We start from the raw sequence: 23,782 nt of genomic DNA, 5'->3' as shown, positions 1-23,782 counted from the left end.
TATACATATATGGGTATACATAGTGAAGCTCTGAAATTACATGAACATACATAGTATTTATGTTAATACTTTTTTGAATATTATTTATAAAGACTATGCCTTTCTTGAAAGGATATCAAGATTTGAAAATCCAAAAATATAAAACAAGAATCTGTGGATTTTCACTTAAAAAGTAATTCTTGGGCCAGGTGTAGTAGCTCACGCCTATAATCCCAGCACTTTGGGAGGCTGAGGCGGGTGGATCACAAGTTCAAGAGATCGAAACCATCCTGGCCAAAATGATGAAACCCCATCTCTACTAAAAATACAAAAAAAAAAAAAAAAATTAGCTGGGTGTGGTGGTGCGTGTCTGTAGTCCCAGCTCCTCAGGAGGCTGAGGCAGGAGAATCACTGAAACCTCAGAGGTCAAGGTTGCAGTGAGCTGAGATCGTGCCATTGCACTTCAGCCTGGGCACAGAGCCAGACTCTGTCTCAAAAATAAATAAATAAATAAATAAATAAATAAATAAATAAATAGTAATTCTTAATTTTAAAAAAGTATAGAATTATTTCTTCAACTAGAAGTTTTGTCTATTCAACTACTTGTCACACATCTGTATAAAAGGGCATTTATCCACAGGATTATTTATTCAGAAAACATAAAAGGTGAGTTGAAAGATATCATCCAAAAAATCTCTATTTTAAAAAGACACTTTTGAGCCATAAAAATCATTATCTTTCTCTAGTAGACCAAAAACTAAAGATCATTTTCAGGGGAATGGACCAACAGCAAGGGACAGAGCCTGAATTCTCAGATTTCCCATAGCATCAGCGGACAGAGAAAACTTCCACTTTATTAAGTTGGATTAGAGCAAGTGTTAACAAAATAAAGTCTTCTACACATTAAAAAAAATCCCATACTGGCTAATTAAGGGAGCGAGGGAATTACTAGAAATAACTCGGAAATTCTTTCCCACAAATACTGAACTCTCATTCTTTTTACAATGCGTGTCTGTCAACAATTATAAGAAGGAACAGTAAGACAAGGAAAACGAAGAAATTGCTGATTACAGGTTCTGTTAAATTTTATATTTTCAGTGGTAGACATGATTTCTTATATGTTTATAATAATTTCACTTGGGTTGATTCCTAGAAACTTGGGAAAGTATAATCACATAGTTTATAGGTTTTACATTTATTTTTAGAAAGGCAAACCATCTCATGCATTCCTATAAGAAAAAATACCATTGTGAATTCTTGGGTTTATACTCCTAAAATACAAAAATGCTTTCTCAGGAAAAATGAATTATGATCAAAATTTTAAAAATCAGAGATGCAGAACTCAATCGGAAATTCCCTTCATAGGCTAGGGGAAGTGACCAAGGATAAATGAGAACACTGAGGCTAAAAGTTTCAGGTACTGGTTGTGTCTTTAATGTTTTCCCTGAAGCCCAAATCAGATTTAAGTAAGATCTAAGAGGTATGAGAGGTCTGCCTTGAATCCTAGAGCTTGGAAAGTCTCTGGGAAAAGACATGGAGAAAAGAAACACCTTGACGAAAACCTAGACAACTATGGCCTAGTGACTGGGATATATTTGTAACAATGTAGAAAAAGCAAAAAACAACAAAATCTATGCACAGGAGATCGATGATTTAAAACATCGAAATAAACTTTATACCATTGAAAACATACACTTTACAAAAGCACTATACCATGTAATTCAGATTCTGAGAGCTGTACACACTTAAAAGCAGAAAGTGTTTGCAGTACTACTTACAACAGCATCACCTAAAACACAGATCTTCAACCAACAGGTGATAAATGGCAGCACAAAGAAATTATCTAAAATGTATTCTCCCCTAAATTTGTTTTATAAAAATCCTGCCTAGGGCTGAAATTCATCAACTTCTGAAAAATAAGAATTTGGAAAGTCTCAGTTTCAAATGTCCAAGAAGAAATCTTACAACCGTAGCTCAATGGCTTCCTTTGGTGAAAAAAACAGGGTAAATCAACATTACAGTTCATCAATATCACAAAATGGATTGTAGGTTGCATTTGCCAGGCCTTCTTTCACAGTGCCCTGAAGTTTATTTTCCTCTCTCTTATGGGCTCTTCTTTATTCTATCATTTATTATCATTTATTATAATCATGAGATTGATGGTTTCTCCCATATATTTTCAGAGCATCTTAGGCAAGCTCCTTTACTTCTCTGAGCCTTAGTTTCATCATTAGTAATATAAAAATGGAAACACCTACCACTCAGATCTTCCTTCTTGGGACTCGAGTGTAACTCGTCTTCTAAAACATGGAAGTGTCTCTTCCCCACGCACCTGGGAATTTACTACAGTTACATGGTAATTATTTTTTCATGATTTGTCTTCAGATTTACAGCTTATCATGGACTTTTGTTCGCCATGTCTCCTTGAAAGACACAAAGGATGAATCTACCATTTCCTCTGTCTTATTCTCCTGCATTTCCTGCTTTTCATGCCTAGAAACAAAAAGATGACACTCACATCATGAATATCCATACTAACAACATTATCCCATAAAATGTTATCAATCTGAAAATTTCTGATCTTGACTATCACTCCATCTTCACTTTTAAAAAAGTTGTTTTTAAAGGAAAATTGCTATAAGATTTTAATTCACATCCATCAACATCCACCCCTCTACCCCTGCCCCTCGACTCCCATCAACTGCGCCTACCTAACTTGTGGTCTATGGGAAACACCCTTGACTTGCAGTCTGCATACCTCATTCAAGTTCTGATTCTACTCCTTAAGAGCTTTAGAAATATCCCCCTAACTGGCTGGGCATGTTGGCTCACCCCTGTAATCCCAGCACTTTGAGGGGCCAAGGCAGGCAGATCACAAGGTCAGGAGTTTGAGACCAGCCTGGCCAACATGGTGAAACCTTGACTCTACTAAAAATAAAAAAACTAGCCGGGAGTGGTGGTGGGCACCTGTAATCCCAGCTACTCAGGAGGCTGAGGCAGAAGAATTGCTTGAACCTGGGAGGGGAAGGTTGCAGTGAGCCAAGATCATGTCATTGCACTCCAGCCTAGGAGACAGAGTGAGACTCTGTCTCGAAAGAAAAGAAAAAAAGATCCTTTTAACCAGGGGTTCCCAAGCAGGTTCACTATCAGCATCATCTGGGCAGCTATTTAACTGTTAAAGCAGAATCTTGGAGCAGGTAGCGGAGGGCAGGAGAGTGAAACACACAAAAAAATACAAGGGTCTGTTTTATGAAAAACTCTGTTAGATGATGCAAATGAAGACTCTCGTTTGGGACCTATGTGCTGTAACTTCTTTTTTATTCTTTATTTATTTATTTAGAGATAGAATCCTGCTCTGTCACCCAGGCTAGAGTACAGTGGCGTGATCTTGGCTCACTACAACCTTCACCTCCTAGGTTCAAGCGATTCTCCTGCCTCAGCCTCCTGAGTAGCTGGGATTACAGGCCCAAGCCATCATGTCTAGCTAATTTTGGTATTTTTAGTAGAGACAGGGTTTCGCCATGTTGGCCAGGCTGGTCTTGAACTCCTGACCTCAAGTAATCCTCTGCCTTGACCCCCAAAAGTGCTGGGATTACAAGTGTGAGCCACCGTGCCCAGCCCTATGTGCCGTAACCTCTTGGTTTTGTTCCTAGCTTGTAAAATACTGAGTCTATTTTATAGTGATATTGTGAAAACTAAACAATGTATAGGAAAGAGCTTTATAAATGGGAAAACTGAATATAATACAAGGTAGTATGAATCAATATTTTTGTAAAGTTTAGAGTAAAATAAACTTATCAATCATTTCTGCAGCAACTATCACACACAGGATGTGATATAAACATATCAATACTGACTATCTTCTGAAATGCTCATAGTATAAACTCTCAGAGTGTACCAGAACACGATTTTAAAAACACATAAAGGAGTTTTGAAACTGAAAGACAAAATGTTTTCACAAGACTTTAGAATAACAAACATCGAAATAATTTCACTCTTTCTGACTTCTTGAATTACGTTAAGACTTTACTGTGGGAATCTGCTTCTCAAAGTCCCAGTCTTCTAGGAAAGCAGAGAAACACTGGAAGACTTTCAAGCCAAACTAAAGAAAAGAAATGGATGTGCACATTATTGGTATTGGTCTGCCTCCTTCCCATACCCAAGTTGTTTCCTGGAACCATAGTAATTGAGATGCTAAGGGAGGTTTACTAACTCGGTTCCCATTTTGTGCAATTTATATTGCAGGGGAATAAATTGTACTCTAATAGTCTGGAAAAATTATTTCAGGAAATGACTTTGGCCCTAGAGAGTATGTGATTCATTGTAATTTCCAGGGTAAAACATTCACCTACAATTTTTAATCCCTCAGAGGGCTTAACCTACTTACGTTAATGTAAGCAAAGGGGCTGGTAGAAAGGGATTCTTACTCTAAAATGATTGTAATTACCATTTTAGGGAGACCATGCGTTTAAGGTAATCTATCATAGATGTTTAATTTTCCTCTTTCATCAAAATAGAAACACTTGAAGTTTACTTTTTTACTCTTGGGAATGGGTGAGGAACAACTGAAGGCTTGTAACCTGAATTCATAAGCTACAGTCCAGAGCTCAAGCTCACTAGTTCAACAACACTTTGCTGTATCTGGCTCCTGTTCCTCTCTGGCCTCCTGGATGTCTTTTCTTCGAACACTCTTCACTCCGAATGGAACTAGTGCTCTTGTTTCCCCATGCGCCAGGCTGTTCGAGGTCTGCATGTCATCACCCAGGCTCTTTCCTCTCCCTGGAAATTCCTTCAGTAAATTCTACTCACACTCCAAAATTCAGCTTAAGCATCCTCTCCCCAGGAAGGTTTCCTGGCCCCAGACTAATTTAGCTGCTCCTCCTCCAGGATTCCCCACAATCCCGGGCCACCCTTTGCCTTAGCACTTATAACAACAGGCAAAAGTGATTTCCATGTCTCTCCCACACACTAGATGCTAAGGTCCTGCGGGTAATGGTCCATTCCTTATCTGACTTTATGTTCACAGCACTTAGCTCAGGGGCTGGCACTTAATAGGCATCACAGATGTTGGTTGGTTGAAGGAATGAATGTAAGTGAATGAATGATGTGATCTAAAGATGTGTGGCATGAAATCTCAGAGAATCAATTATGCCACTTGCCAATACTGCAATAACTGCACATTTTCTAATTTTTTGTGTAGCCAGATTTTTTTTCCTTTAAGTGGGAAAAGTTGAACTCAACTTCTCTGGTAACCAAGTAGGCAATAAAGGGAGTCACTTTGGGTGATTGTCCTTGTTCTTTGAAGAGTCATTTGAATTGTTTTTATATGTTAAGCAAATGTAAGCCAAGATTCTCTGCTTATAGCAAATGTTATATACCCTTTTCTAATACCCTTGGGTATTCACAATTCTAAGAAGGGGTGAAGTGATTTGGTCAAGGATCCCTGGGCTTTGGGACAACTTCTCAGTGGGCCAGAGTGTCCCCGAACAATGCTCAGGGGCAGGGAAGGACAAGGGGCTCCCTAAAATAAACCTGGAGGATAGAAAGGTACTAGAATTGTTAAATGGACCCAGCACTGAGCTATAGAGAAGAGCAACAGCAATCCCGAGTCAAGAGATGGCAGATGCTGGAACTGCTTCAACCCAGATTCAGGGCACATTTGTACTCTGGGCAAGTGGCTATGGGTGAACCAAAGTTGCTGGTGACTAACAACTGTAACATTTGGGGACCCAGGCCTCCTTTTGGCATGGGGCTTCTCAATGCAGAACCTCTAGGTCATCCTTACTGCTATGCTATTCCTGGGGCATATCTTCAAACCAGCATCAAGAACACGGCAGCATAGTCATGACCCATCCCCTTATCTTCCATTTTCCCACTTGTGTCAGAGGCTGTGGATTTGTTACAGCATTTTCCATTGCTGTTTTCCAGTATAGAGGTTGGAAAACCAAATATAGGACTTTCTTCCCAGCTCTTTTGCAGGTGGGAGTGGCTATATGGCCCAGCTCTGGCCCAAGTGTGATACACAAGCAGAATCTCCCAGGCGACTTTTGATTCAGCTTTTGTTCTTCTTATAAAATGGAGGTATCAGGCACTCACCTCTCTCTTTCTTACTGCCTTAAATTCATGTTAGATGCTTGAGCTTCAACAAGCATCTTGCAGAAGAGAAGAAACAAGCCATTACATTATGGATAGCGAAGCAAAGAGACAGAACCTAGGACATTGTTACCACCATGAAGCTGCTATATCTGGTGACTTCTTATGTAAATAAAGTAAAATATTTCACTTAAGTAAAATAAAACCCGATAAGTTATTGTTAGATTATCTGTTACATGCAGTTAAAGGATTCTGAACTGACACAATTTTCACACCTGCAGTCATATGCATGCAGACACTAGTAGCCACAAGTGGTATTTAGACACATTGGACAGGGGTTATCCCTTAGCAGGAAATCTGGTGGATTGTTAGTACAGAATGGTATTCTCAAGTACTGCACTCCAGGACACCAAGGGGAGTTGTTCAGCCAAACAAAAAACAATCTAGGTACAATTATGTTAATTTTAAGTTCAGATTTGAAGAACAAAACTGCAGTCAAAAAAGCAACTATTGACTACATTAACGATCAAATGGGACAGATTTTTCTACAACCTCCCCCTTTTGATTTCAGCGTGAGCACTGAATATGGACGAAATATTTAATACCACAAAGTGAAAGAAAAAATGTTAATGCTAGATATGAAAATAAGTTTTAAAATGTATTCTAATGGTATCTTTACTTGATCCTAGTTGAAAAGACTGAGGGACAATTGACTAACCTAAGTATCTTTGAATCCTAAAAACAAGAAGTGAAATATTCAGGTCATATGGAAGCCAAATTGTTAATGGTAGTTACCACTTGTCTCCATAATTGGAGTTGGAGGGAAGTGGGACCAGGTATTTTGGTTTTGTTTGTTTATTTCTATATTGTTTAAATTTTATTATGAGAATGTATTACTTTATTTTATTAATAGGACAAAATTTCTAGTAAATGAACCAATCTTTAAGATGAGATATATCCAATGCTTACTATGCATACTCCCATTTAACCTTCAATACCATGTGGTAAGCAGCATTTTCACCACTGGGGAAACTAAGATGTAAGATTTTAAGTAACTTTACAATGTCACACAGCTAATAATTGGAAGAGTCAGGTCCAAAGATTCTTCAGCACAAATCTAAAGCCCATTCTCTCACCAATGTGCTATACTGGTTATGTGTCCCTGATGTTTCTGGATATGCAGGTTTCTCAATTCTGTCTACCGACATGAGAGGTTCTTTGAATGCTACTTTTGTTAGACTGTTTTTAAGAAAACTGTTCTCCAATAGCTTTTTCCCTCAGACTTTAAGTATCTTTAGAAACAGGAATAACCCTACCTTCTTATAATGTTTAAACAGCGACTTACTCAGTGTTCACATTTGTCAAGACCATCTGGGGCGGGTGTGACCTTAGAGTCCTCTCCTGGTAACTTTGGAGAAGTGATTTAGATGCAGCACTCTCAGTAAAATAAACCAGATATTCTGAAGGAGTTTCATGGCACAAAGAACTGGGTAGCTGGTTAGGTTGTATCTCTAACAAGAAAACAAGTTTAAACGTGAGGAAAATTAATTCTTCAAAAATAGCCTTCATAACTATATAAAATATCCACCTGAGAAACAGAAAATCCAGACTGCATTTAATGTCAGAGGAAATGAGTGCTTTATTTGATTAAAATACTGATGTGCAATTTTGCCCACTATAAGTCAAGAAGCCAGTCTGGAATATTTCACAAGACTCCAGATTCTGCATCTGTTTTTTTTATAGCTCTCAAGGCCTGTGTAAGGACTTGACCCTGGGTTATCCAAACTAAATCTTGGATAGGCTTCCACTAATAAATCTTAGTAAAAGAAAAAGGCTTATTTTAAGAGAATGTGAAATTACAGCCTACAACTATAAAGTGTTAAGAATATTAACTCTAAGGGGAGAGATTATTGAATTGTCTGATTATTCTATAATCTAGTCATGGGCCATTTTAATATTACTTAATGTATTTTATATATATTTTAAAATTTCAATGCAGAAGGATGTTATGGACAGGAAAGGCTTTACATGGTATTATCCCACTAAATGGATGTGAAGGAGACTCAGGTTCAATTCCAAATTTTTCCATTCATAAGCTATAGAATGCCTAGATTTTTGTCTCAAGCCCAGGCTTGCAAACCCAACTCCTTAACTCTATATCTCTAGGCATCATTTTGTTATTGATTTCTAGATTAATTGCACTGTGTTCAGAGAACATGTTGTACATGATTTTAATCCTTTAACAATTATCAATACTTGCTTTATAGCCCAGTATATGTTCCTTTTTATAAATGCCTTGTGTGTGTTTGGAAAGAATGTGTATTCTGCAATCACTGGGTGAAGTTAGGTCAAGTGTATTAATGACATTGTTTAACTCTTTAATAACTTCCCTTATTTTTTTTCTGCTGGCTCTATTAATTACTTCATATTTAAAAATCTAATATGATGGTGAATTTGTCTACTTCTATTAATTTTTGCTTCATGTAATTTGATACCATGTTATTAGGTGATCACAAATTTACAATGGTATAACTTACTGATGAATTGAACATTATCATTATAAAGAATCTATCTTTTTAATAATGCTTTTGACTTAATATCTATTTCTCTGACATTAAGGCTATCTGACCAGCTTTCTCTCACTTGCATGGTATGTATTTTTTTCCATTCTTTTTCTTTTAACCTTCCTGTATACTTTAGTTTGATATATATCTCTTATAAACTTCATATAGTTGATTTTTAAAATCCTGACAATCTTTTAATTGGAGCTTTTAGTCTGTTTGCATGTATTTACTGACATTTCAGATTAAATTGTTGTCCTATTTTGTGCTGTTTATCCCACCTGTTCTATGTTTCATTCATTTTCTTTTCCTGCCTTCTTTTGGCTGGTCATTTTTTTTTGTAGCGACACTTTTTTTTTTCTTCTCATAGTTTGAAAATTTTCAATTCTCTTAGTGTTTACCCTAGAAATTACAAAATTCATACTTATTGAAACACAAAATTAATCAGTAACTATCCTTTTCCCAAGGAATGTAGAATGCATTAACTCTATTGATTCCTTTTCCTGCTTATATATTGTCATTGTGTGTTATTTTCATTGATGACTTTTTAAAACTCCACAGGACATTGTTTTATGCACTCAATTCTCATTCAGATTTACCCATGTATTTGCCATTTTTTTCCTCATTCCTTTTTGCCTCTCTTCCCTTCCATCTGGGATCATTTTCCTTCCACATGAAGAATATATCCTGAATCTCCTATTTTGCAGATGGCAACTCTGTTTTTGCTACTCTGAAATGTCCTGATCTTACTTTCTTTTTTAAAGAAATATTTTCATGGATATAAAATTCTAGGTTAGCAATTATTTTTCTTTGTTTACTGAATATATCATTCTACTGGCTTCTGACTCAGTTGTTGTCTGACACTACTTTGAATGCAATGTCTTTTTTTTCGTAGCACATTTTAAGGTTTCTCTGCTTTTGGTATTCTGTAGATTCACTGTGTATGTAGGATAAATTTGTTTTTATTTAATCTGTTTAAGAATTTATAAGCTTCTGAATTTGTGAATTGATGTCTTTCTTCATTCTGGAAAATTCTGTTAATTGTTCTTTCATTTGGCTTCTTTATCATCGTTTTCACCCTTCATCTCTCTGTGGTACATTCTGAGTGATTTTTTATGATCTTCCAACTACCTTTCTCTTTTCAGCTGTGTCTAGTTTAAATTTTTTGGTTATGGGTTTTTGTTTTGTTTTGTTTTTGAGATGGAGTCTCACTCTGTCGCCCAGGCTGGAGTACAGAGGTGCGATTTCGACTCACTGCAACCTCAGCTTCCCAGGTTCAAGCAATTCTCCTGCCTCAGCCTCCCGAGTAGCTGGGATTACAGGCATGTGCCACCACGCCTGGTAATTTTTTTGTATTTTTAGTAGAGATGGGGTTTCACCATATTGGCCAGGCTGTTCTCTAACTCGTGACCTTGTGATTCTCCCCACTCGGCCTTCCAAAGTGCTGGGATTACAGGCATGAGCCACTGCACCTGGCCAAGTTATGGTATTTTTTTTATTTCTAGAAATTTTCTTTCTTTCTCAAATTGGTTCTGTTGTCTTTTGATTGCCTATTTCCTGAAGATATGTTTAAGCTTGCCTTTTATTTCTTGAAACATAGTAAGCACAATTAATATGTCGAATCATGTTAATATCTGAAGTCCTTGTTTGGCTTTTAATTCTTGCTAGTTTTCAGTATGCTTGGTTTTTCCTTGTGTGCTTACTTAATTTTGACTATATGTAAACCACTGCCCGAAAAAGTTATCTTGGTCAATACTTGGGGGCCTGCTATGAAGTGGGTAGCTTTCCCCAGAGAGAATGTGTTTGCTTTTGCCAAGTTTCTAGTTCAAGGACCTGTTTGGGACCATTTTAAACTAATAATCACTTGAGAGTTTTTGGACCACATAGGTTATGGCAATTTGGTTTGCAAATCTCAAGGGCTCCAAGTCTGATTATTCTATAATCTAGTCATGGGCCATTTTAATATTATTTAATGTATTTAAATATATTTTAAAATTTCAATGCAGAAGGATGTTATGGACAGGAAAGGCTTTACATGGTATTATCCCACTAAATGGATGTGAAGGAGACTCGGGTTTAATTCCAAATTTTTCCATTCATAAGCTATAGAATGCCTAGAGTTTTATCTCAAGCTCAGGCTTGCATACCCAACTCCTTAACTCTATATCTCTAGGCATCATTTGATATGATGTAGGCATCATATCAAAACTTGGATATAGTTCCAAGTTTTCAGAGAGGGTTTGGCTTTTTGCTTCTCAGTATCGAAACATCTTCTTTTGTAGTATTTGACTATGTGGAGATGGAGAAGATTTTTTTCTTTTAAGTTTACCTTTTCCTCACAGGCTCTATGGAGTTCCAACCTTCCATGCTGGTTGGACTTTTAACTTTGGTTCCCACTGCAAAGCTGAAGTTTGGGGCTAGGGACATTTGCCAGGGTATGGGACAGGCAGTCACCCACGCCCACACTTCATGCACCTCCTGGGCCAGGCTGGACCAGTTCCGGCCCCAGGGTGAACTTGGAAATCTCACCACAGGCACCTTACAGAGGTGGGCGTGGGGAGACTACTCTTGCTTACTTGAGGCAGAAGTGGTTCATGGGCTCCTGGGAGGATTTAGAACTTTCTACACAACAAAATCCTTCCTTCGTCATCTTCAGGCCAACAGAGACACTTGGCAGTTAAAGAAACTTGACTGTGTTTTTATTTTTATATTTATTTTTTGTTTTTCATTTTAAACAAGAAGTTTATTTAAACAACCCCATGCTTGGCGTCCAGGGAGAACTCTCCAGGATGTTTTTAGAGTCTTTCATCCCTACTTAAAGACAGATTGCCCTACATGTTGACAGCTAGTATAAAGAAGTTATAAAATGTACTTGGATTTAAATGATAACTGAAAAAGGCCAGGCGCGGTAGCTCATGCCTGTAATCCCAGCACTTTGGGAGGCCGAGGCAGGTGGATCACGAGGTCAGGAGATCGAGACCATCCTGGCTAACACGGTGAAACCCCATCTTTACTAAAATTACAAAAAAATTAGCTGGGTGTGGTGGCAGGCGCCTGTAGTCCCAGCTACTCGGGAGGCTGAGGCAGGAGAATGGTGTGAACCCGAGAGGTTGAGGTTGCAGTGAGCCAAGATTGCACCACTGCACTCCAGCCTGGGTGACAGAGCGAGACTCCATCTCAAAAATAAAATAAAATTAGAATTAAAAAAAAAAAGTGAAAAAGATTAAAATTCTCCATCCTATCAATGTATTTAATAATGTTTCTGTTCTTTTTTTGTGTTTTTGGTAAAACAGAACAAAATGCCAGGCGCAGTGGCTCATGCCTGTAATCCCAGCACTTTGAGAGGCTGAGGTGGGCGGATCATGAGGTTAGGAATTCAAGACCAGCCTGGCCAACATGGTGAAACCCCATCTCCACTAAAAATACAAAAATTAGCCAGGCATGGTGGCAGGTGCCTGTAATCCCAGCTACTCAGGAGGCTGAGGCAGGAGAATTGCTTGAAACCAGAAGGTGGGGGTTGCAGTGAGCCAAGATTGCGCCATTGTGCTCCGGCCTGCGTGAAAGAGTGAAACTCCATCTCAAAAAAAAAAAAAAACCAAAAAACAAAAAACTCCAGAGCAAAATAACTTACTAAAATATAAATATGAGAGCTGAGTAAGTTAGCTTACATGGACAAGTGCTTTAGGAAAAAATACTTAAAAGCGCGTCCTTTAATTCTCTGGTTTCCTGCTTTTACTTACATTTTGGCCCAGTAATTTTTTGGTCTCTTGTCAGTCAGCCCCTCAATCGTTTGAATAAAGATTTTAAAAAATTATCTAGCATTCTAAATTGTTTTAAGTAACAGGGTTGATCACAAATAACCTGAAAGCTTGCTCTCTCATTTCCTTTTTAGGTTTTATTTAAGTTTACCTTATTAGTGAGGCCTTCCTTATCCACACTTCATTTTTAGAATCTCCTATACCTCTCCTTACCCTCTTTTGTCTTATTTTTTTCACAGCCATTATCATCTGTGTATCAACTGTATGTTTACTTATTTTCCATCTCATCTGCACTAGAATATAAGTTCCATGAAGAAAGGAGCTGTTTCATTCACATTTCCAAAAGCAGTGCCTGGCAGACAATAAACAGTATTCGTTGAATCAATGAAGAACAGCTCTCCACTAAGCTCCAGCCCAAAGTATCCAACTGTCAACTTGAAATCAAACAGGTTTTTCACTCTTAATGTAGACAAAATAAAACTTTTGATTTTCTGTTCACCCTACCACCACACCAGCTTCCCTTTTCCTCATTTCAGTAAATAGCACCACATTCTTTCAGTTATTAATATCAGAAACTTGAGTCATTTGTAGTTTTTCCCTTTCCCTCAAAACCTAGATCCAATCCATCAGCAAGGGCTACAGGTCAAACCTCTAAAATACAGCTCAAGTCCATCCTCATCTCTCCATCTCCATGGCCACTCCTTATGGCAACTGGAATCTTCTTCTGAAGTTTTGCATCCCATCATATTGCTCCCCTGCTTCTTGGTGCACTTAAATGCCTTACCATCCATGTCTTCCAAAACCCTGTGTAATGCTGCCTCTTCCTAGCTCTCCAGCCTTATCTCTTTACTGCCCCCCTTGCCCATTAGACTCCAGCCATATTGGTTCTATTCCATTCTTTAAATAAGCCAAAATCTTTCCTGAGTCTTCCAGATGCTATTCCTCTATCCTTAATGCTCTTTATTCTGATCTAGGGTGGCTATCTCATCCTTTAAGTCTTAGCTCAAATATCACTCCATTAGGGAGGACTCACCTCACCACTGTACTTAAGCAGGTGGTCCTCTGATCATAATCATTCTGTATCACTTCCCTTTATATATCCTTCATTGCATCATTGCAATTTGAATTATATACTCATCGGTTTGGGGAATTCTTGAACAGGAGAGATTTTCTGTACTTCTAGTGAGAGTGAATTTCTGCTTGGTTACTGGCACAGGATCCTGGGCCCACAAGATTTTCTGCCTTTCTCAAGGGCAAAAGATTTTTGCTTTTACATCTCCTTCAAGAGCAGTGGATCTCTGCCTGGGCCATAAGGGCAGGAAGGTTTGCCATCTCTCCCCCAGTGGCTTTGCTTTGTACAAGACAAAGGTCTGAGGAAGCGGGCAGTGTTTCACGCCTGTCAGCCCAGCATTTCATGCATGCCTGTGTCACTGAGGGGTCTCTTCTCACCAGTCTCTTGCCCCAGTCTTTCTCATCAGCATGCAGTGGAGGCTTGTGGAAAGTGATTGTGAACCTCTGTCATGTCAGGGGACCTATTTTAAACTGATATCGATTACACAGTTGGCCTTTAAAGAATTCCTTAACATTTAATGATTTCTGTCAGTAGACAATTCTCCACGGGTCTCTCACATTTCTGCATGATTGCATGGAAAGGTACTGCCTGCCTTTTTTCTGGACTACCTTTTCAAGGATATTTATATAAAGAACAGCCTGGAAAGACCGACAGAGATACCATCTCTCCAGACAGTATCTCCGTCTAGAAGAAGAACAAGTTTGATTACTGTCCAGTATAATAAAGACCTATTCCTCCAGAGCAAAGGGCAAGCATGCTAAATATCCATTATAACATGTTTGGTTCCCTAAACTCAGGGTTCCTTCTGTTATGCAATCCACTGTGGGTGCAGGTATCACCTGGGCCTCTTCTGATAACACTGTGGGGATGCTGACACTGACTAATGCTACTGGTGTAATAAAGTCATTTGTTTCCAATTCAGGAATCTGAGGCAAACTAACTTGCAAGGAGTGTAAGCACACAGACTCTTCTAAATTCTTTATAATTTATTCTCACTTGCTTTAATGGCAGCCTCCTATTCTCTGATGAAGGCAAAACAGTTCATATATCCTGTTTCTCTCTGAAGGGGGCTTGTCACTCTTTGAAAACCAGTTCCTTTGGCTACTTTCTCTGATGGATATAAGAAAATTTATCACTTTTTGTTGTTAGGATAGGAGTAACATTCTCTTGCAGCTTTCTACATCTTAGGTGGAAGTGAAAATCCCAAAGTGTATCTATTTGATTACTTTTTATTACTGAAATAGACACTGATTTGCAAACTCTTGTTGTTCACCTTACACATATTTAGTTTTTTAAAAAGCATAGGCATAAGTGAGGAACTCTAGGAATTTTGAAAAACAGCTCATGAAATATTTCATCACAAGGGCTGGAAACAATGGACCAGGATATTTACCTTCTAGCACAGGTGAGGCAGGAGAGGGTGAAATAATATGACTCATGAGAGATGAAATGTTATACAAAATGTATATATGCACTGGCAACCAACCCTACTAGAGGACCAGGAGAACATACAGAAAAGCTGTAACCACTCGAGTAAAGAGAGGGCTTTTGGAGCTCTCAAAAATGGGTAAGAGGTAGCAGAAAGATCTGAAAAGGATACAGAGGATGGTAGAACAGCAAGCAGTGTCTTGAGGATTCATGGGTTTTCTATTTCTTCATTGTTTTTCCTCCTCTGCATTCATTCTCTTTTTCTGGTAAACAGAATTTGGATTTCTTTTGTGAGATTTACCCCTTCTGCATTTGAAAGTACTGTTAGGACCATCAATTAAAGTGACTAGTGGTCCCCAACCCAACTTTCCCAGGACTCCCTGAGTCATAAAAGATAGTATCTCTGTTGAAACTGATTCTTCACTGACTTGTTAGTTCCTATTACATAGAACAGACTTAGTTCCTATCCTTTGAAAGCCTAGTTTAATTTTTCTTCTCTGAATTATCCAATATTCTCATTTTGCTTAAGTGAGCCAAAGTTGAATTTCTGTTGCTTGTAACCAAAGAAACCCAACTGATAGAGGGAGAGTAGTCCAAGAGAGGGCACAGTAGAGACTCAAGAAGGCTTGTGAAGGTAGTCTGAAACCCAGACACTTTATTTAAAATTATTACAAACATTAATGACTGTCAAAATTGCTGACAAAGGTACAATGACTAAGCAATTTCATGCTTCTATGTGCTGGTACTTAATTAGCATTTTCTAATAATTAGGCTAATGATGTTTTATTACTACAAACCATATTTAGAGTTCACTCTCATAGATCCCATATTAGAAATAAAAGCAAATGAAAATGAGTTGAATTAATAAGGCATCACATGCTACTGGAAAAAAATTGAGGAGAGGGTGCTGAGAGTAGCAAAGGGTCTATGTTATAAGGAAATACATGCACTTACTGAATTTTAGCTGTTTGATTCCTTAAATTTCAGTTATAAAACTCAGTTGTATCAGGCAAACCATACATGAAGATAATTTAAAGAACAAGATACCAAGTAGATACTAAAATGAAAAATACAGTAGAGCACCAAATAGAATATTCTCAACAAATGTCTCAAAAAATGCACAGAGCAAAAATGAGACAAACAACTGCTACAAACAGATCAGTCTAACAGCTAAGTGATTTGGAATGAAAATTTACTCTTTGGCTAATCTTTCCCTCCCTCACAGATGAGGCCCTGTGGCTCAGGGAGACAAAATGGTTTGTCTGAAGCTTGCAAGGGTATATTTCAGAGACGCTTCAGATGAAGGAGCCTCTCTTTCCATGAGGAGATGGCAGAATGCTGAATTCCTGTTCAATCTGAAATTTAGCCATATAAGTTGTAGAAATAAGAGCAGGTTTTAAGCCTCCCTTAAAATATAAATATCATTCTGAGTCCTCTTCTAGGGTTATCCCATCACTTTCTGAAAATATTAGAAAAGATCAAGTTGTATCCAGGTAATAATCAGGATAAGACCATCTAATACATATCTTTAATAGCCAAAATTTTTTCAAACATGATACTTGAGCAGAACCAGGAAATTCTGGAAACCTAGTCTGCCACAGGTTACCTCACCCAAGGTTACTCAGCCTTGGCACTACTAATATTTTGGGAAGGGTAATTCTTTGTTGTGGGGGGGGGGGGCTGTCCAATGTAGGTTATTTAGCAGCATCCCTGGCCTCTACTCACTAAATGCCAATAACTGCCCTAGTCATGACATCACAAATGTCTCCCAACATTGCTAAATATCCCCTGAGGAGCCAAACTGCCCCCGGGTTGACAAACACTGATTTCAATATCATGACTACAACAAAACAAATGTAACTGCCAGCTGCATGAATGCACTGCGGAGTTAACTGTGATCAGAGTTACATTTTAATTTTAATCCAAGTATAAATCACGGCTAGAACTAAGTTAGTGATGCTAGTTTTTGTCTAACAGGCCACATATGGCTAATGAACACCTGAAATATGGCTACTCGGAAGTAAGAAATGCAGTAAGTATAAAATATGTACTGTATTTTGAAGACTTGGTATAAAAAAGGATGTAAAATACCTCATTAATAATTTTTATATTAATTTAGCTATTTTGGGCATACTACTGGGTGAAAAATAATATCAAAATTATTTTGCCCTGCTCACTTTTACTTTGCTTAGTTACTAGAAAATTTTAAATAAAACATGTGACTTGTATTATAATTCTATTGGACGGCACTAGTCTACAAACTTGAAATGATTTAGTATTATTCTTTAAGGAAATAAATTAAGTCTAGTATGCCAAAAAAATTTTGGAAACCACAGCCCTATAAAATTAGTTCACCTTTGAGCATCATAACTCTTTATCATGCCTAAATGATTTTTCTGCTTCTTTAAACCAATTACTTCTATTCCAATGCTTTATTCTCAGAGTTTCAATCGGTTCTTTTCTGACTGCCGATTTATCTTCATGTTGTTCCTTATCATTCTCCTGTACATCTGTTTCTTTCATACACTTGGGAATTTTCCTAGTGCTATGTTGAGATGTTGCAGCATCCATCATACTTAGAAAATCGTAAGCTGGAAGAGGAGGTTTCCATTCCTGAGCAGGTAAAATTGCTGGAAGGAAGAAACAATCAAAGGTTAAAGATTAACAGCTATAAAATTGTCACATCAACATACTAGAAAATGTTTTATTTTGAAAAACACATATGTAGAAGTGAAAGCTTTATTAGTTTTACTTATCTAAGCAAAGTTAGGAATTTTTAAATTGTCATCGTCAACAAGAGACTTGATACATTTGTCATTACTAGCCATTTTCATTTTTAGATTACATTTACAGACTATTATTTTCTTTCAAAAAGATAAGCATGAATACGGGGAAAAAGGTCCAGAATCTCAATGCCAAAATATATGCCTTAACCTCTGTTGAAGTTTTGAAAAACAGCAATATGTGTAACAAGATCACAAACACATATGTAAAACGTTATATGTAAAATGTTAAATGAAAGAGTCACTTGCTTCCCTCTTTACTGCCAAAGAAATGTAACTATTTCTTATAAATCATTCAAGAAAAAAAATCTGGAACATATGTAATTATTTATTATATAGTTATTTATACAAGTGTTTCCTTACATTTTAAAGCATTTTCTGTTGTTGAAGCTTTTGATTAACATCTTTTCCACACACTTTATGAAAACAAGTTCATTTTATAAAAATAATTATAGACAAGAAATAATTAAAAATTGCTGTGGAATCAACTGTACTCTATACATAGTGATTAAATAATTTTTCTTAGATAAGCTTCATTACAATGAATCTTAACATTATTTTAAAATATTGGTTAGTAAAAGAGGAAAACTGATTAAAGCTGATAACATGAGATAAATTAGCTAACTGTCTTCCATTTACTAGACAGTTTACAAAACAGTTTCAAAATTTAGTTGTCCCATTTAGGATACTATTTTAAAAAATAAACTATATAAGGAAATGTACAAAGTAAACCTTTTAAATATAAATTCCAATGAAAAATCTATGCACTGTTACACGCTAAAAAATAAATGCTCATAAGATATAAACTTGAGCATCTCTCATAAATTGAGTATCTTTAAGAACTTAGAAAAATCATATAAATTGCAATTTCCTAAAGCTCAAACAAAAATCTGTATATTATACATGCAGTACAGCTGTACTTTGCTTATTGATATATAATTTCTTCACTCATACTCAACTATATGAAATCTTGGTGTTGCCAGGTTAGCAGGTTCAAAAGTGACAAACAGATGATATATTTTCTTGAATATAATGAATATAATGAACAGGTGAGAAGAAGTAGTTTGCAATATGCAGATAAATGTATATTAAAGTATCTGTAAGAGCCCAGTTTAGGCTGGGCATGGTGGCTCACATGTGTAATCCCACCACTTTGGGAAGCGAAGATGGGAGGATACCTTGACCCCAGGACTTCAAGACTAGCCTGGGCAACATAGTGGGAACCCTTCTCTACAAAAAATAAAAAAATAAAAAAAATTTTCTGGGCATGGTGGCACGCGCCTGTAGTTCCGGCTACTCGAGAGGTTGAGGTGGAAGATTCACTTGAGCCCAGATGGTTGAGGCTGCAATGAGCCGTGTTTACACCATTGCACTCAAACCTGGATGAGAGAGTGTGACACTGTCTCAACAACAACAAAGAGTCCAGTTTAAAGTGTAGCATGTAGCAAATATTATATTTAAGAATATTTATTTTTAAGGTCAACACTGCAGCCTAATGGTCTGAGACTATGATAAAATGCCTGAAACATCCCAATTCTGCTAATTACTTGCTGAAGGTACTCTACAAAGATCTTAAGGTTTTCAACTGCAAATAAAACAGTAACAACATAGGGTAACAAATACATTATTCATGAAATCAGTATTGACGATAAATAATACTAATTAACATTTATTGAGCCTTTACTATACACATGCATTATTCATTTAATCTTTACAATTTTATAGATGAGAAGACCAAAGCATACAAAGATCAGGGAACTGGGCCAAAGTTAAGTGTAAATCTCAAATAAGAATTGCCAGAAAGAGTGAGATGGCTGAATAGGAACAGCTCAAGCCTCCAGCTCCCAACGTGAGCAACACAGAAGACGGGTGATTTCTGCATTTTCAACTGAGGTACCGGGTTCATCTCACTGGGGAGAGCAGGACAATTGGTGCTGGTCAGCTGCTGCAGCCTGACCAGCGAGAGCTGAAGCAGAGCGAGGCATCGCCTCACCTGGGAAGCGCAAGGGGGAAGGGAATCCCTTTTCCCGGCCAAGGGAAACTGAGACACACAACACATGGAAAATTGGGTAACTCCCACCCTACTACGGCGCTTTACCAAGGGTCTTAGCAAATGGCATACCAGGTGATTATATCCCACACCTGGCCTGGAGGGTCCCACGCCCACAGAGCCTCCGTCATTGCTGGCAGAGCAGTCTGAGATCTAACTGCAAGGCGGCAGCGAGGCTGGGGGAGGGGCGCCCGCCATTGCTGAGGCTTAAGTAGGTAAACAAAGCCTCTGGGAAGCTCGAACTGGATGGAGTCCACCTCAGCTCATGGAGGCCTGCCTGTCTCTGTAGACTCCACCTCTGGGTGGAGTCTGACAGCTGTCTGACAGCTTTGAAGAGAGCAATGGATCTCCCAGCACGAAGGTTGAGATCTGAGAACAGACAGACTGCCTGCTCAAGTGGGTTCCTGACCCCTGAGTAGCCGAACTGGGAGACATCCCCCACTAGGTGCAGACCGACACCTCACACCTCACACAGCGGGGTACACCCCTGAGACGAAATTTCCAGAGCAAGAATCAGAGAGCAGCACTCGCTGTTCAGCAATATTCTATCTTCTGCAGCCTCTGCTGCTGATACCCAGGCAAACAGGGTCTGGAGTGGACCTCAAGCAATCTCCGACAGACCTACAGATGAGGGTCCTGACTGTTAGAAGGAAAACTAACAAACAGAAAGGACACCCACACCAAAACCCCATTAGTACGTCACCAGCATCAAAGACCAAACGCAGATAAAACCACAAAGATGGGGAAAAAGCAGGCCAGAAAAGCTGGAAATTAAAAAAATCAGAGCACATCTCCCCCTCCAAAGGAACACAGCTCATCACCAGCAACGGATCGAAGCTGGACGGAGAATGACTTTGACGAGTTGAGAGAAGGCTTTAGTTGATCAAACTTCTCAGAGCTAAAGGAGGAACTATGTACCCAGCGCAAAGAAACTAAAAATCTTGAAAAAAAGAATGGAAGAATGGATAACTAGAATAATCAATGCAGAGAAGGGCATAAACGAACTGACAGAGATAAAAACCATGACACAAGAAATACGTGACAAATGCACAAGCTTCAGTAACCGACTCGATCAACTGGAAGAAAGAGTATCAATGATTGAAGATCAAATGAATAAAATGAAGCGAGAAGAGAAATCTAGAGGAAAAAAAGGAAAAAGAAATGAACAAAGCCTCCAATAAGTATAGGATTATGTGAAAAGACCAAATCTACATCTGATTGATGTGCCTGAAAGTGAGGGGGAAAATGGAACCAAGTTGGAAAACACTCTTCAGGATATCATCCAGGAGAACTTCCCCAACCTAGTAACGCAGGCCAACATTCAAATTCAGGAAATATAAAGAATGCCACAAAGATACTCCTCAAGAAGAGCAATTGCAAGACACACAATTGTCAGATTCGCCAAAGTTGAAATGAAGGAAAAAATGTTAAGGGCAGCCAGAGAGAAAGGTCGGGTTACCCACAAAGGGAAGCCCATCAGACTAACAGCAGATCTCTCGGCAGAAACTCTACAAGCCAGAAGAGAGTGGGGGCCAATATTCAATATTATTAAAGAAAAGAATTTTCAACCCAGAATTTCATATCCAGCCAAACTAAGTTTCATCAGTGAAGGAGAAATAAAATCCTTTACAGACAAGCAAATGCTTAGAGATTTTGTCACCACCAGACCTGCCCTACAAGAGATCCTGAAGGAAGCACTAAACATGGAAAGGAACAACTGGTACCAGCCATTGATAAAACATGCCAAAATGTAAAGACCATCGATGCTAGGAAGAAACTGCATAAACTAACGAGCAAAATAACCAGCTAATATCACAATGACAGGATCAAGTTCACACATAACAATATTAACCTTAAATGTAAATGGACTAAATGGTCCAATTAAAAGACACAGACTGGCAAATTGGATAAAGAGTCAAGACCCATCAGTTTGCTGTATTCAGAAGACCCATCTCACATGCAGAGACACCCATAGGCTCAAAATAAAGGGATGGAGGAAGATCTACCAAGCAAATGGAAAACAAAAAAAAAAAAAGCAGGGGTTGAAATCCTAGTCACTGATAAAACAGACTTTAAACCATCAAAGATCAAAAGAGACAAACAAGGCCATTACATAATGGTAAAGGGATCAATTCAACAGGAAGAACTGACTATCCTAAATATATATGCGCCCAATACAGGAGCACCCAGATTCATAAAGCAAGTCCTTAGAGACTTACAAAGACACTTAGACTCCCATACAATAATAATGGGAGACTTCAACACCCCATTGTCAACATTAGATCAACAAGACAGAAAGTTAACAAGGATATCCAGGAATTGAACTCAACTCTGCATCAAGCGGACCTAATAGACATCTACAGAACTCTCCACCCCAAATCAACAGAATATACATTCTTCTCAGCACCACATCACACTTATTCCAAAATTGACCACATAGTTGGAAGTAAAGCACTCCTCAGCAAATGCAAAAGAACAGAAATTATAACAAACTGTCTCTCAGACCACAGTGCAATCAAACTAGAACTCAGGACTAAGAAAATAAATCAAAACCACTCACCTACATGGAAACTGAACAACCTGCTGCTGAATGACTACTGGGTACATAACGAAATGAAGGCGAAAATAAAGATGTTCTTTGAAACCAATGAGAACAAAGATACAACATACCAGAATCTCTGGGACACATTTAAAGCAGTGTGTAGAGTGAAATTTATAGCACTAAATGCCCACAAGAGAAAGCAGGAAAGATCTAAAATTGACACCCTAACATCACAATTAAAAGAACTACAGAAGCAAGAGCAAACACATGCAAAAGCTAGCAGAAGGCAAGAAATAACTAAGATCAGAGCAGAACTGAAGGAGATAGAGACACAAAAAACTCTCCAAAAAATCAATGAATCCAGGAGCTGGTTTTCTGAAAAGATCAACAAAATTGATAGAGTGCTAGCAAGATTAATAAAGAAGAAAAGAGAGAAGAATCAAATAGACGCAATAAAAAATGATAAAAGGGATATCACCACCGACCCCACAGAAATACAAACTACGATCAGAGAATACTGTAAACACCTCTATGCAATTAAACTAGAAAACCTAGAAGAAATGGATAATTTCCTGGACACTTACACCCTCCCAAGACTAAACCAGGAAGAAGTTGAATCCCTAAATAGACTCTGAATAGCAGGCTCTGAAACTGAGGCAATAATTAATAGCCTACCAATCAAAAAAAGTCCAGGACCAGACGGATTCACAGCCGAATTCCACTGAAGGTACAAGGAGGAGCTGGTACCATTTCTTCTGAAACTATTCCAATCAATAGAAAAAGAGGGAATTCTCCCTAACTCATTTTATGAGGCCAACATCATCCTGATACCAAAACCTGGCAGAGACACAACAAAAAAAGAGAATTTTAGACCAATATCCCTGATGAACATGGATGCAAAAATCCTCAATAAAATACTGGCAAACTGAATCCAGCAGCACATCAAAAAGCTTATCCACCATGATCAAGTGGGCTTCATCCCTGGGATGCAAGGCTGGTTCAACATTCAGAAATCTATAAACATAATCCAGCATATAAACCGAACCAAAGACAAAAACCACATGATTATCTCAATAGATGCAGAAAAGGCCTTTGACAAAATTCAACAGCCCTTCATGCTAAAAACTCTCAATAAATTCGGTATTGATGGAACGTATCTCAAAATAATAAGAGCTATTTATGACAAACCCACAGCCAATATCATACTGAATGGGCAAAAACTGGAAGCATTCCCTTTGAAAACTGGCACAAGACAGGGATGCCCTCTCTCACCACTCCTATTCAACACAGTGTTGGAAGTTCTGGCTAGGGCAATCAGGCAAGAGAAAGAAATCAAGGGTATTCAGTTAGGAAAAGAAGAAGTCAAATTGTCCCTGTTTGCAGATGACATGATTGTATATTTAGAAAACCCCATCATCTCAGCCCAAAATCTCCTTAAGCCTATAAGCAGCTTCAGCAAAGTCTCAGGATACAAAATTAATGTGCAAAAATCACAAGCATTCTTATACACCAGTAA

General features: G+C 38.1%; 1 protein-coding gene across 4 annotated transcripts in view; it reads right to left on the bottom strand.

Annotated features, from left to right (window-relative positions):
- Nucleotides 1-571: 571 nt before the first annotated feature.
- The window catches only part of LOC105481818 (thioredoxin domain containing 16), a 129,106-nt gene continuing 105,895 nt past the window's right edge, over nt 572-23,782 (bottom strand). The window contains exons 21-23 of one of the 4 annotated variants that reach the window (XR_011625880.1): nt 17,247-17,521; nt 7,418-7,583; nt 572-2,472 (exon numbers count right to left, since the gene is read on the bottom strand). Coding sequence is in view for 2 of the 4 variants with exons in the window: in XM_011741568.3 (XP_011739870.2) it covers nt 17,256-17,521 (266 nt within the window). In the remaining 2 variants the exon portion in view is untranslated. Of the gene's footprint in view, nt 2,473-5,285; nt 6,132-7,417; nt 7,584-15,505; nt 16,351-16,558; nt 17,522-23,782 lie in introns of those variants that run through there. The other 3 variants (XR_011625879.1, XM_011741568.3, XM_011741567.2) reach the window with 3 other exon arrangements.

Source organism: Macaca nemestrina, chromosome 7, assembly GCF_043159975.1.
Source record: "Macaca nemestrina isolate mMacNem1 chromosome 7, mMacNem.hap1, whole genome shotgun sequence".
Taxonomy (NCBI): Eukaryota; Metazoa; Chordata; class Mammalia; order Primates; family Cercopithecidae; genus Macaca; species Macaca nemestrina.
Note: the sequence above shows the minus strand (reverse complement) of the source record. Positions and strands in the feature narration are given on the sequence as shown.